This window comes from Brassica rapa, chromosome A07 (assembly GCF_000309985.2).
Source record: "Brassica rapa cultivar Chiifu-401-42 chromosome A07, CAAS_Brap_v3.01, whole genome shotgun sequence".
NCBI lineage: Eukaryota > Viridiplantae > Streptophyta > Magnoliopsida > Brassicales > Brassicaceae > Brassica > Brassica rapa.
In genome coordinates, this window is record NC_024801.2 from 1,664,625 (window position 1) to 1,679,988 (window position 15,364).

At 34.3% G+C, this 15,364-nt stretch overlaps 2 protein-coding genes across 2 annotated transcripts; one reads left to right on the forward strand and one right to left on the reverse strand.

Annotated features, from left to right (window-relative positions):
* The first annotated feature begins 4,074 nt into the window (after nucleotides 1-4,074).
* LOC103828385 (splicing factor 3B subunit 4) lies at nucleotides 4,075-6,831 on the forward strand. Its single transcript, XM_009103991.3, has 9 exons — nucleotides 4,075-4,228; nucleotides 4,297-4,345; nucleotides 4,469-4,557; nucleotides 5,338-5,394; nucleotides 5,476-5,538; nucleotides 5,629-5,694; nucleotides 5,767-5,853; nucleotides 5,973-6,066; nucleotides 6,189-6,831. The coding sequence occupies exons 1-9, from the start codon at nucleotides 4,124-4,126 to the stop codon at nucleotides 6,671-6,673; spliced, it is 1,095 nt and encodes a 364-aa protein (XP_009102239.1). The 5' UTR covers nucleotides 4,075-4,123; the 3' UTR covers nucleotides 6,674-6,831.
* A 1,604-nt stretch (nucleotides 6,832-8,435) lies between these two features.
* LOC103828386 (transcription repressor OFP7) lies at nucleotides 8,436-9,769 on the reverse strand. The gene has a single exon (XM_009103992.3). The coding sequence runs from the start codon at nucleotides 9,524-9,526 to the stop codon at nucleotides 8,579-8,581; it is 948 nt and encodes a 315-aa protein (XP_009102240.1). The 5' UTR covers nucleotides 9,527-9,769; the 3' UTR covers nucleotides 8,436-8,578.
* Nucleotides 9,770-15,364: the final 5,595 nt, after the last annotated feature.

Genomic DNA, 15,364 nt, shown 5'->3' on the forward strand with positions numbered 1-15,364 from the left:
TAAACATAATTGGCAGTTAACGGTTTATGAACAAGCTCTGTGATCTGATGATCTGATGATCTGTCTATGTTTTTTTGGGGTATTCTCTATTCCTGATCCGGTCGACTTTGAGAAAAATACACTTAATAATACATAATGGATTGGATATCACAGATCTGAGTTTGTAATACCTTTTGACTAATGCCAGGAAATAGTCAAATCGTCTGTTACTAAACTACCATGTAAACTGTATGGGCCAAGCCAAAACTAGACAAGCTAAGTAACATTAACTTTGATCCCAACATAATCGAACCCAAGACAGATGGGTTTACACTATGCTCCAAGTCTTTTACCATAGTCATTTGAGCACTAATATCATGCTTAAGCGATAAAAAAAAATGTCCTCTTCATAAAAAAATGTCTTATAAGACCATTCACTTAAAAAACACTGAATCACAATTCTAAAATATAATATGTCTTTCTTTCTTATCTACGAACTCATTGATTAAACTTTCAAAAATCAATATTCTTTAAGATTTTTCTCTCAATAGATAAAATAGCCAAACACTCAATTTTTTTGTGACATACTCGAACGAATATAAGATTTATCAGCTTCAGCTTTGAAAACCTCCTCTCAGCAGATGCAACCGAAACTGGGATGCTCAAGAATATTCTACAAGCAATCCACTTGGATAAAAATCATGAACACTTTTCAAAAAGTCTAGTAGTTCAATAGGCGTCGTAACTCCTTCGGGTAAAGTTTCTCTTACAATTTTGAGTTCAGAAAAAAGATCAGTACCAACAATATCTTAATGATCACCATGAGTTAAAGAATCTTCAAGATTGACACAAAAAAACCATCAAAACTATCATCACCTGCTGATTGCAGTTTCTTTGAATCAAACAAAAAAATCAAATATTTTAATATTTCTGGAATTATTTAAATCTTGTCCCAAGTAAGTAGAGAGTTTGGTCTATGATCTGAATGAAATAGTCAACTCTAAATTTATCTTCGTGTAATAATCTCGCACTTCCCTGAATCTTCACCATACTGTCTTTTTCTTTTGATTACTGCACTCCTTGCTTGGGGAACACAACCTCAATATCCATAGAAGTTGCAATTAATTTAGCCGTTGATTTTGTTTTCTCAAAACCTGGATCTCTATATTTTTGAGAATAATGAACCAGCCCCTTAAACTGAGCAATATCAATATCAACATCAATATCCATGTCTTCTGTCTGGAAGCTCTTACTCAAAATGTTACCAACAAAGAAAAGATTGTACCAAATAACCAGAGAAACCAAGAATTCAAAACTTCTAATTTCATGTGTTTCACTTGTTGCAAGACATTTCATCTTCACACTGCTCTTGTGGATCAACACTAGTTTTAGCTATGTAATCTAAAATGTCCATGATTTTAAGAGTTTGAAATCGTATTGTCTTAACACTTTCAACATGGCTTTCCAAACGAGTATTCGACAAAGGCTTAAGTGTTAGACCATCTACCTATTCTTCAAATATTTTCCACCACTTACTTCTAGCTGAAAAAGCAATAAGTATGTGGATAATCCCAAAAACAAGAACACCATTGAAGAAGTCCTTACCAAGTGGAAGATTCAAACTATGAAAACTACATTGTGTATAAGATTCTCTGGGGTCACTTTGTTATTTACAAATATTAGGTAAATATATTATAACTAAATTGGCCATATTTCATTTGATGTTAATTGATTTAACTAAAGTAGACCAATTTATACAAATTTGAAACAATTTTGGAAGATGTAAACCATTTTGAACCGATTAAATCTGATTTTAATAAACTCGTTTTGGTGATTACCTATTTGCCGTCTAGGTGCCACCTAAACAAATTTGTAGAATATTGTCTATCAGCATTGATCAAAGAACAACTATATAGTATTCAAAACATAAATCATATTCGTATACATACACATATGTAGTGTATAAATCAAGATTCTTGTCAATATAAGTCTGTAAAGTTGTTGCCAAAAAAAAAGTAGATTACTCTCATTGGTTTCAGTGGCAACACAAAAACAACATAATAGTGTCTTAAATAAATTTTTAAAAAATACTTATATAATTAAATTGGCATAACTTACTATTTTAGGTGTTTTAATAAATGTTATTTGGTCATTTTCATCCTAGAGTGCTATCTTGTGATAAAAGATATTTTGTGTGTATTAAGAGAATTGCCCTTGATTTTTTTTCCTTTTTTGTTTATATATTGAATGGTGTTTGTGTTATTGATCGATTTCAGTAGCAACACCAAAAAACAGTCTTGTACCTTAGAAAGTCACAAAATAAATCCAAAACAATCATTTTGGAGATTTTTTTTACTTTGTTGGGTTTCAATTTGTAAGTTAGTTCATTCGAAATACAAAAATATTACGTATAAGTTAGCATAACCTACCGATACTAAAAACTAACCTATACGTTACACAGAAGCGTTCATGGACGGGCGATTCTCGCTTCTGAACCAGAGTCGGATACGGGAGTGGAAACGTCCGAAAGCTTGAGAGAAGCACGACTCTAGAATACCTGAGTTCGGAAGCGCATTTGAAGCGAATGCTTACAACTTAGAAGTGTGTTGTCGTAAAATTGGAAGCGTTAAAAGTCGGTCGAATGGAAAATAATTAAAGTGTTTCAATATTGACAGATGATATAACTGAAGAGACAAAGACAAAAATATTGTTGAAAAAAAAATCAAAGCTAAACGAAGTTTCAATGGTGGATGGATCTCTGCAACTCGGGGCAAGCTGGTGGAGATATTGAACGAGTTTTGATTTTCGTTTTATTTGGTTTGTTATGAGCTTTAACTAAATTCAAATATTTTAAAAGCTTTTAAATATTTAATTCGATTGTAACTAGATTTTATATTTTCATAATATACTAATACTACAAAGTAAACATAAAATAGTCTCTTTTAAAACTTATAAATACAATTATTTGAATCAATTAAGATTTTCTTTAACAATATATTTCATTTTATATATGGAATATATAATACATATATATATCTAATAAAGAACGTACCCAATTCCTTTTTTTTTTTTTTGAAAACTCGATTCAACGTTTTTTTACGCTTCCGCTTCCACGTACCCGCTTCTGATTCCATGCAACATAGCGACTAACCAACAACCTGATGAATATGTGACTCAAGATATTTTTCAGTGTCTACTATCTTTATAAGCATATGCATTATTTTCTACACTTTCTTGTCCAAACATTTTTCTGGTTTTGAGTGTTTATACAAATATAGATTACCTAATCTTGTAAAAAAATAGTATTGAAGATTTAAAGCTGGATAGAAATCTTTCTCTATGGATAATTTGGTATCTCTGAAAAGTTCGAAACGTTAAATTATTTAGAGGTATTGACATGGAACCATTAGAGTTGATTAAACATGCAGAAGGAAAATGGCAACCTTGGTTCGCAGCAAATGCATTAGCCATTATAGAGGCACAATCACCAAAAACAATTGTTCCACAAATTGTTTGTTTACAGATGGTATGTATAGTGTATTGCTCATGACCTTCTACATCGCTATATAGTAGTGTGAATGGGTTTGTAAAGATGTCTGGACAAATTTAATTTATGGGTACAAAGAACCAAATAAGACAAACCTCCTCTCCACATTCAGAGCTAAAGCATTAGGTTGGACAATAGAAAATATGCTGTCAGAATTTTGGAACGGACTGCAAAGATTCGATATCAATGACTGAGAAACCTCATGCATTACTAAACTTCTCAAACATAGTTGAAAGAAATAACAACGCCACAAAGAAAATATCAATCATTTCATGACTAAACTTCTCAAACATAGTTGAAAGAAATAACAACGCTACTACGAAAATATCAATCATTTCAAGATCTCTTACGCACCTCTGACACAAAATGAAATCTGTTGATTCATTAGCTAAAATTGCAAAGCTTTTTATAGTGATCTGATTCAAGACCACTTTTTGTGTGAGTTATAGAATAGTTTTTGGTGTTAAAAACAGAAACAAACCAACAGGACAAGATTAATGGGTCTAAAAGAAGAAGCCCATTAGTGATGCAAAACCCAATGAGAGTTCGTTCTGTGAGGTAGAAATATGGTAAACCTTTCTGAATCGGCGAGCGTAGATGACGACTCGAATAGCTCCTGGAGTCGGAGCTAATCTTCTGGGCCAACACTCCGCCGAGAGGAACCAAGAAGCCACTGTTTACGTCGGTGGTCTCGAACCCCAGGTACTCGAGGAGAAGTCATGTTAGGGCTTTGGATTGATTCATGAGTTTGTTTTGTGTGTGTGATTCAGCTTTCTGAAGAATTGCTTTGGGAACTGTTCGTACAAGCCGGCCCACTTGGTAAGCTCTCATCAATAGGCAATGCTCGGTTTCTTCGATAGCTAATGGTTTCTTGTTTAGTGGAACTTGATGAACATTCTCACATTAGGTCTTTGTGTTTTTTATTTTTGTTTTTGGGTTCAGTGAACGTCTACGTCCCGAAAGATAGGGTGACAGGTCTTCACCTAGGATATGAATTCATTGAGTTCCGTAGCGAGGAAGATGCTGACTATGTAAGCATTTACTTGTTCCCTTCTTTGGAAGAGTTTTAGACTTTTTTTTTTTTTTTGAATGAATGTTAAATTTTATTCAATCCAAAAAACCCCTTTGGTGTACATTTACAATGCATCATATGTAAGAAAAATTCCTGTACATTTTTGATCTATATTTCCCTATAAACTTGAGACTGGTCTTGTAGAGAACCAGTATCTAAGCCCCTCCTCCAGCTTTGTGTAACCCATAGTCTTGATTGATGAAAATCTGTTCCTGATGTTTCTCTCCATAATCTTGATCAGAGTTGTTGTAGGCAGAGGCTTCTCACCATGCCTCCGACCATTTCGCTCCATCCATAATCCATGTATACATGTCTGAAATATATACCGCAGCGTGAACTGCTGTGTAGTGTGTTGATCTTTAGATATCAACTCCACTATTTCCCTCCAATTTCTCGTGTACTCACTTCCCATGACCCCTCTTGCAAGATTCTCCCACACAGCTTCTGAGAACTTGCATTCGAAGAACAAATGGTTTCTAGTTTCCATAGGCTCATCACATAAGGAGCAGGCAGTGCTAATAGGTCCTCCCCACTTCATCATCCTATCTCCTGTGGACAGTCTATTGTGTATAGAAATTCAAGCGAGAAAAGCGAATCGTGAAGCTGCATACCTGAACCAAATCCCTTTGCTCCAATTACAATCAGTCCCCCCTTGCTCTTAATGATTCCCAAGTAGACTTCATTGTGCAGTTTTAGACTTTTTTCTGAAGCACAAATGGTAAATGTCCTTTTTGTGCAGGCAATTAAAGTTCTTAACATGATTAAGATCCATGGGAAGCCTATTCGTGTTAACAAGGTATCATCTTTGTTTCTGCAGCATCCTTTGTGAGTTTTGAGTTGCCCCGTTTTTTGTTTCTCTTGGTTGTAATTGTATTAGGTGTCTCAAGATAAGAAGAGCTTGGACGTTGGTGCTAACCTTTTCATTGGAAACCTTGACCCTGTAAGTCTATCTTGATGGTAACTATACTCTGGAACATTGCTACTTCAACTACAATGGTAATTTTACTCTGAAATGTTTGCTACTTTACAGGATGTGGATGAAAAGATTTTGTATGACACTTTCAGCGCATTTGGTGGGATCGCTTCTAATCCTAAGGTTGAATCCTTTATTACTGTTATGTCATATCTGTAATCATATGAGTAATATGCTCTCGACTTTTCATTTCAGATAATGCGAGATCCTGATACCGGGAACTCACGTGGTTTCGGTTTCATTAGCTATGACTCCTTTGATGCATCTGATGCTGCTATTGAGGTCATTCTCTTTATTTCTTTTGGCTATCACTTGGCTACGAGAAAGAGTCCCAAACTCCCAAAATATGTTTCACATAAATAGCTTCTCTATTCAACTAATCCTAGGAATGTATATTGCAGTCCATGACCGGACAGTATCTGTGTAATCGTCAGATAACAGTCTCTTACGCATACAAGAAAGACACCAAAGGAGAGCGCCACGGTACTCCAGCAGGTTAGGATCTTTATACTCATCTTAACTTGTTGGTTCAGTTGATTGAAGGAGCACTTATACTTAAGAATCTGTCTCTCTGTTAATGGAATAACAACAACAATACATTGCTTTTGTGAATGCAGAGAGGCTTTTGGCTGCCACAAATCCAATTTCCCAGAAAAGCAGACCTCATACTCTATTCGCAAGCGGCCCACCAACTGCTCCTCAAGCTAATGGTTTTCCACGTCCGTTTGCCAATGGCGGCATGCAACCTGTTCCGATCCCAGGTCCTCGTCCAACACCTCCACCACCACCTCCACAAGTCTACCAAACTCAGCCACAATCTTGGCAATCTCAGCCGCATCAACAACAACACGGCTTAGCTGTTCCACCGCCTATGCAGTATCATCCTCCTCAAGGAATGCCGCCGCCACCACCTCCCCAGTTTCTTCATCACCAACAAGGTTTCGGCGGTCCAAGACCACCACCACCACCTCAAGCCATGGGAATGCACCAACATGGGTGGCCCCCGCAACACATGCAGCAAGGTGGACCACCACCGCCACAACAACCAATGCACTACCATCATCCCATGTCTATGCCACCACCACCACCACACCAAGGCTGAGCTCTTTTGTAAACCCTTTATTTCATGACAAGTAATCTCAAGAATTTTTCAAACTTCACTTTTAAAATCTAAGAAATTATCCAAACCAAAAGCTAGAACAATATGCCATATTGTCTCATGTCTTGTCTCTGAATTTCTGCAAGAGAATCTCTTTATCTTTTGTTTAAGAGATAGAGGGAGAAAGAGAGGGTGGAACTTAGTGCGCATGTCTGGTTTTTAGTGTTCATGTTATGCTGCAGAATGTCTGATGCCGTGTGCTTTGGGTTTTACCAGAAATATGCTGTAAAAAGACTCAATTACTCACTCTCTGACCCTCGAGGTTGCTTTTTACACTAAACAAGAAAAATCAGACACGAGTGATTGAACAGAGGTAGCTTGCTGTTCTAGTTATGGACCCATTCTCTTTAGTCACTCTTCCAATAGTCTGTCTAACCCTTAAAGAACTGAAGATATGAGACACATCTGTATTGCGCTTCTGAGAGATGCCCAAAAGACGAATATTCAGATTTTTTTTTAAATGAACTCTTGTCTCTTTTGATTTCAATCATTTGTCACTTCGTTTGCCAAGTCAAAATAGTCCATATCGACCGTTCACGTGTCATTTACTAAGCATTTACGATATAAAAAATATAAAGTGAACACATCTGTTCTTTTTTCTCGTGTTGTATGGTAAGAAATTGTGAAACCTACAGTTCTTAGGTTGCTTGAACTCTTGTTTTGTTAACAAATAAACATCATTTATAATCCCTTATATTTTAATTAAAAATCATTTAATATGTGAACTATGATAATGTGTCAATGCTAGAATTATTCTCAGTCCTTAGATTTTTTTTTAATTATTAAAATAAATACAATACATGTTATTTATTATTTGGTCTATCTAAACATATATTATACTTCTTATTAAATTAACATACAATTAATTAGTAATCTATAAAAAAAATTCTTAAATAAAAACTACGGAATTACCTAATATGATTTAAAATATATATGAAAACTGATAATTTTAGATAATAAAGATTTAGTAACAATTTGTGTACCCTCTATCACTTTTGTTTTATTTCTATTATTAAAATAAATAAAAATTATATTAAGCATATAATAATATTTAGATTTTTTATATATGGTATATCTTGAATTTTTTTAAATGACTATAAATTACTAAAAATTTTAAAAGTCCTACATTGAAAATTTTGTGATCAATTGTTTATTTGTTTTGTTATAAATAATAAAAATAATCATAAATTACATGAGTTGGAAATCTCATTTTTTCGTGACGAAAAAAGGAAATCTCATTTAACAGATATCCAAATTAAAATTTATAATTATTTTAATATCATTTATATTAAGTATATACCGTATAAATAAATATTTCAGTTTCATAACTATAGAAATATGTATCATATTTGAATTGGTAAAAACTAAATATTTATGCAGTTTTAACTTAATCAAACCATTAAAATATATTTTACAATTTTTTTATTATTTAAAAATATTTTTTCTAAAACTATTTATTGACAAAATAACCAACATTCTCGATACATACAAAGAATTCTAAAGATGTAAGACGTTTTTCGGTTTCTTCACAATCACATTTGTACCAAGAATAAATAACTCAAAGGCGGGACAATTTGACATGGAATGCTTCTGACTTACCATCGACAACAAGTCAACAATGGTGCATGTGTGAGATGTACTGGTTTGCTTAACTAGACCGTTTTAGAGTCCAAAGTACATTTTAGTGTAGTATGTTGTTGCTGACAAAACAATTTTGGAGAAGGCACATAATGATTACAGTTTTAAATCATTGCACAGCCGCATAATCTACCCCTTACATCGACCACTTAATTAAAAATTAGAAAGATAATTTAGTTAAGAAATTACATAAACATTATGTTTTTTTTTCTAACATTCATCATAATCCGAGAGTCGAACACTGGACCTTCGGCTGCTGTTATTGCCACCGGAGAACAAAGCAACCCAAACCTCAGAAAACGCTTTGACAATCGCGCGGTGGTGGCGTTTCGCGTTTAGCGTCAAGAAGCAGCTTAGAAGCTGCTCAAGCTCAGCAACTTCAAACATGTTCTTCTCTACTATCATCTCCATCATTGATCCCTTGAAGTCTTCGTACGGATCCTCCGATCTCTTCACCACTGCCACTCCTTCCATCACAACCGGCGCCGCCGCCGTACACGGGATTAATCTCTGCACGAAGGACGACAGTCTTGCCGGAGACGGTGGAGGAGAAGGCGACTCGCTTTTCTCCTCAACAGCCAACGACGTGTTTTTCTTCCTCGGATGGTTTCTCCGTCGTCTGGTGACACGTGGCAAACCCGAAGAGGAACTTTCCGGTGAGAGGTTTGTGGAAGATGGTAAGAGACTCTCTCTCCCCGTCTCTTCTTCGTATTCCTCGGTGGAGGAAATGCTCCCTCGCCGCCGTGCGTATTTCTTCACTGAACGACGGCGATCATCACCGTCGTATATTTTCCGACGAGGCGTTTCGTATTCTCCCTCATCTACTTGAGCAATCACGTGCCATTTCCCCTCGCTTTCCCACTGAAACGTCGGCGTCTGCGGCGGCGACAACGACGGCGAATTCCTCCGGGAAACATCCAACAGTGCAGAAGAGCGTCTCCGACTTGAGCCGCAGCCAAAAGTGGTAAACACGTGTTGTCTTAAAGAAGAACGACGACGCTGTGGCACGGTGGTGACGGTGGTTATGGGGTTAGCCGGTGGAGGAGATGGGCGGGGAAATGAACGGACGGGATCGAAAGGGAGATCGGAAGGATCTTTTGAACGGCAAGACTTGAAGGAGAGGATTCTTGTTATCTTTAATTTGAAACGTTTCGTCATTACTTTTTCTTATTTTCTCTCCTCATGTTTCTATGTATTATGGAGAAGTGAAGAAGAGTATGGAGCATTAAATGAGAACTTAAAGTCATAATTGCCCTACAACTTAAAGTCAAACACAAAAATAACTTTTTTTTTTTGAAAATTGGTTTTGCCCTATTCACCCCACAAGTTCATATAATTTACGAAAATGCCCTCAATTTTTTTTTCTTTTCGAAAATGACATTTTTACTCTCTCACACTCATCATCTTCAAGTAATTACAAGATTGCCATTGTCATCAATACCACAACCACCATGAACAACCAATTTGAAGCTCTTAATGCTCCCAAAATCGATTTACCCTTCTTCTTTTTCCATTCTTGTGAACTAAACACAACATATCTCTCACTTTCCCTCCACAATGAGCTAAAAAAACCCAAGATTTTGATTATAAAATTTTTATGGTTCATAGAGTCATAGAAGCTAACGATTCTGGGTGGGTTACTTTCGTTTGTGATTCTGTGTGCTTGGAGAAGCCTTATGTATGCTAAGGAACTTATCTCACCAATTTAAGGTATGACATCGAGTTTTTTTCCAGATCTGTTCGTCAGAAGACTTACTTGGGAAGTCGTCTGGCTGTAGACGACTTACCTGGAAGTCGTCTGGTCAACGCAGAGGTTATTTTTGCAATTGACTTTGAAATATGTAATCTGAGACGACTGAAAGTTAAGTCGTCTGTTTTTGTTTGGTTTCAAAAAAATTTCCAAAGAACCTAGACGACTTACATTTCAGTCGTCATAGGTTAGTTTTGCATTTAACTGGATAATTTCAGAAGTTTGACTTCCCCAGACAACTTACATTTCAGTCGTCTGCCGAAAATTAAAATAATAATATTTTTTAAAAGTAAACGACTTACAATTAAGTAGTCGTAGGTTAGTTTTGCAATTGAAAAAAAAAACTTCAAGATTTAATTATACACAGACGACTTATAATTCAGTCGTCCACGAGACGACTTACTTGTAAGTCGTCCAGGATTTTTTTCCCAGATTCTGGTCAAACCTCGTGAATCCTGGACGACTTACATTTCAGTCGTCTCGTGGATGACTGAATTATAAGTCATCTGTATATAATTAAATCTTGAAGTTTTTTTTTTCAATTGCAAAACTAACCTATGACGACTTAACTGTAAGTCGTCTACTTTTAAAAACATTATTATTTTAATTTTCACTAGACGACTGAAATGTAAGTCATCCAAAAAAGTCAAACATCTGAAATAATCCAGTCAAATGCAAAACTAACCTATGACGACTGAAATGTAAGTCGTCTAGCTTTTTTGGAGTATTTTTTTTAACCAAACAATAGTAGATGACTTATTTTTCAGTCGTCCGAAATAACAGATTTTAAAGTCAATTGCAAAAATAACCTCTGCGTTGACCAGACGACGTATAGTTTAGTCGTCTGGACAACTTAGATTGAAGTCGTCCGCGTCTTCTCCGCTAGTTTTTAAGTCTTCTACGTTAGTTTTTGAATAACTTGTATTTTTAAGAGTGATAAGTAACTTCAAGATATGTAAAACTCATATTTACAAAATATGTTCTCTCCCTTAGTTTTACTAAATTTGACTAACTTTTTCAACGTAAACTTATAAAAAATATGATATGCTTTGACTAGTTACTATTGTTTGTTTCCATCTCTTAAGTATTATTGTTATAGACAATAATGATGACTATTGTTATGAGTTGGAAGAAGGGTTAAAATGCTTCTTAAAATGTTGTATCAATATGAAGCTACCAACATTCTTGTTTATTAAGATGAGAAAAAGGCCATTGGAGTTTATTATTGCATATGAGAGATCCAAAGATAAAAAAAGGCTACTGAAGTCTATTATTTCATTGATTTGTAAATGTGTAAACACATTGTTAGCACATTTAATACATCTTGGAAAATATTATTACTGATTTTACAAAAAATTCACAACTAAAAGAGTAGACATGCAATTCACAAAACAGACCACAAACAAAACTATTATAGATCATTCCTCTACAAAGACAAGCTTGGACTCCACTTGATATGGAAGAAAACTTTGTCAGAAGACTTTTAAGAAGTCCAGACGACTTCCAGGAAGTTCAGACGACTTTGTCAGAAGACTTTTAGGAAGTTCAGACGACTTCCAGACGACTTTACAGGAAGTCCAGACGACTTTTAGGAAGTCCAGACGACTTCTAGGAAGTCCAGACGACTTTGTCAGAAGACTTCCAAGAAGTCCAGACGACTTTCAGACGACTTCCAGATGACTAACAGGTAAGTCGTCCCAGAAGTCTTCTAGATCTGAAAAACCTGCATATTAAATCCAGATCTGAAAAACCTGCATATCCAAAAACGTTCAAATGGCTTAAAAACAGAAAAAATGAGTGGAAGATTAGATAAATCTACCTTTACAGAACACACAAAAATACATATCTAAAAATAGTAGATCTACCTTTAAATTAGTGGAAGATGAGTATCATCTAATTAAAAACCTGAAAAAAAGATAGATTAGTAAGAAAGACATGAGACAAAACTGAAAAATTCATATAAAGTTTGGTGTTTTCAAGTCAAAGAGATTACAGTGGGTTTGGAGAGTTTTAGTTTGGGAAAAAAATAAGAACTTTATACAACAAGAAGTTACCAAATGAAGAAAAATCAGACATAAGAACTTACCAAAACGCTCAGATCTATTATGAAAGGGAGACTTCGTCAGAAGACTTCCATGAAGTCCAGATGACTTCCAGGAAGTCCAGACGACTTCCTGGAAGTCCAGACGACTTCCTGGAAGTCCATACGACTTCCTGGAAGTCCATACGACTTCCTGGAAGTCCAGTCGACTTCCTGGAAGTCCAGACGACTTCCTGGAAGTCCAGACGACTTTGTCAGAAGACTTCCAAGAAGTCCAGACGACTTCCAAGAAGTCCAGACGACTTCCAGACGACTAACAGGTAAGTCGTCCTAGAAGTCTTCCAGATCTGAAAAACCTGCATATCAAATCCAGATCTGAAAAACCTGCATATCCAAAAACTTTCAAATGACTTAAAAATAGAGAAAATGAATGAAAGATTAGATAAATCTATATTTATAGAACACACAAAATACATATCTAAAATTAATAGATCTACCTTTAAATTAGTGGAAGATGAGTACCATTTGATTAAAAACCTGCAAAAGAGATAGATTAGTAAGAAATACATGAGACAAAACTGAAAAAATCATATAAAATTTGATGTTTTTAAGTCAAAGAGATTAGAGAGAGGTTGGAGAGTTTTAGAATGATGAACATTACATTTTTGTTGCAGCCATTTGAGAGAAGGAGAGAGAATGTGTAAATTTTTCTTTATATAGGGAGACAAAAAATCCAATTAGGTTAAATATTTTTGACTCAGACGACTTCCTGGACGACTTACATTTCAGTCGTCTGGTGAGAAATTAAAACAGACGACTTACATGTAAGTCGTCCAGAAGAGTTTAACATTTTTTGCGGGAAATTAAATATTTTTAGCGGGAAACTAAAATAGAAGACTTTCCAGACGACTTACAAGTAAGTCGTCTGGTTTAAATTATTTAAGCGGGAAAATAATTTTTTTAAAAAATTTTAGGCGGGAATATTTTGACGACTTACATGTAAGTCGTCTATTTTAATTTCTTCACCAGACGACTGAAATGTAAGTCGTCTAGACCCTAAACATAACCCCTAAACTAGCTTTTATATGTCCGGTAAATGATCCGGTTAGGTTAAAACGTACATTGGTAAAATTAAAGGTTTGGTACGATGTGGACGACTGAAATATACGTCGTTCGAGTAAATTATTCAACAAACGACTGAAATATAAGTCGTCCACACCCTAAACATAACCCCTAAACTTATATATATAATTAAACACTTCATAAAATCAAATCAAACTTGAAAAGTGTTTACTATACACAGAAATAAACACATATTGGTGAAATCTAATTTTTGAAAAAAAACATTTTAGTTTTCCAAAATCTAACCCTAACAATACATACAATACTACAACATATGTTTGCCAAACTCCTAAACCAAAGTATTTCATGATTCACTACTTCCACTCATCTATCTTCAAAACAAATCAATTTTATCATATCTTAATTTATATCACTTAAAACTGTTTATAATTACTTGATTTTTATTTTTCACGCATTAAAATATTTTTTTACAAGATTTATAAATTATTTTTAAAATAAACTGGTACCAGACGACTTACACTTCAGTCGTCCAGACGACTTCCAACATCTCAGACGACTCAGACAATTTACTGGGGCTATATTCGTAAAAATGGCTTCTGTTTTTTTGTTTGGTCACAAGGGGCTGAGCTGTAATTTCACTAGGCTTTTAGGTTAGTTTTGCATTTGATTCAAGTTTGGGTATAGGTTTCGGGTTAAAATCAAGTTGTGAGTTAGTTTTGACAAAAACCCCTATCTTTAAACCCTAAACCTCCCTCATCCTTACTAATGCATACTTTATCCCATGATTTCTAATGCATTCTCTTGTGTTACCGCCAGGGCTCCACCAAAATTGTGTACCGCACTAGTCAGTTTTTTTGCATAGCCTTTGGTAAGCGATAGCAAGACATCACATGATTTGGCAAAGCCGTAATCACTGAGTTATTTGGATTGTTATGGTAAATAAAATTAGGGATCCAAAATTTTATAATTTGAGATAAAAAATATCTTTTTATTATAAAGTGAAGATCGAATCGTCATGCCTAGATATTGTAAAATTATACATATATAAAACTTTTCAGGCTACCCCCAGATTTCTTTCCATATATTTTAATTAACTTAAGATATTTTTAAAAGATTGTATTTGAGTTTATATATATTTATGATGTAAATTATTAGAGTAATTGTAATTTTTATTATTTTTGGTGACTACAATTTTGTAATTATTAAAATTTATTTTTCTTCTTTTCAATACCAGAAAACCCATATAAACTGGTAATTAAGTTAAAATAGTATTAGTTAAAATTTAGTTAGTCTCTTATCTTGTTTATTTAATTTTGATGAATTATGGTTAAATTAACATAAAATTCAAATTTTTTTAATGTTAAAATCAACCAATATGAATTTTTAAATTTTAACTAATAAGCATTTATTACTTGGTTCTAAGAACTATATGAAAAGGCATAGGCGAAATGAAGAGCAACTAAAATCTAGTGATCACTAGTACATTAAAAACCCTAGTCAAGTACTTTTGTTTCCACGCAACAAAACAAATTTAAAATAAAATATCAAAACATAATAATATTTTCTAAGAGATATTTGTGTATTTTTCTCTATGAAAATCCAAATAATTTATTTGATTTTTAAAAAACTTGACAATTTATCCTCAGCCAAGTCAATCAAGCATATTATTAATGTGTTAGACTGAAAATATAATTTCTTAGTTCAAAGTTATTCATAAGGGAATACATAGTGATAGAGTCTATTGCTCACTTTCACACGTTCTTTTTCAAATACTTTTCCATTTCCAGTGAGGGCATCACTGGGTATCACTGGTGTAACTGCAGCGGTTGCAGGTGCGGTTGCAGGAGTTTGCGGATGTGGGTGGTTGCGATTTTAAGTCTTTTTTAGAGATTTGTACGACTGATATAGTGATTATAAATTAGTGCATTTGCGAGGATTTTATGACTGGTAAACTACCTAACCAAATGCAACAGTTGTTAAATAATAAATTAACAATATTTGCATTTTATATAATTATTAAAGCATTAAAAATCATAATACTATAATAAATATAAAAATAAAAATTATATTTATAAAATCATTCTATTGATTTTTTAAAGATTGTAGAAAAATATTTTTGTTT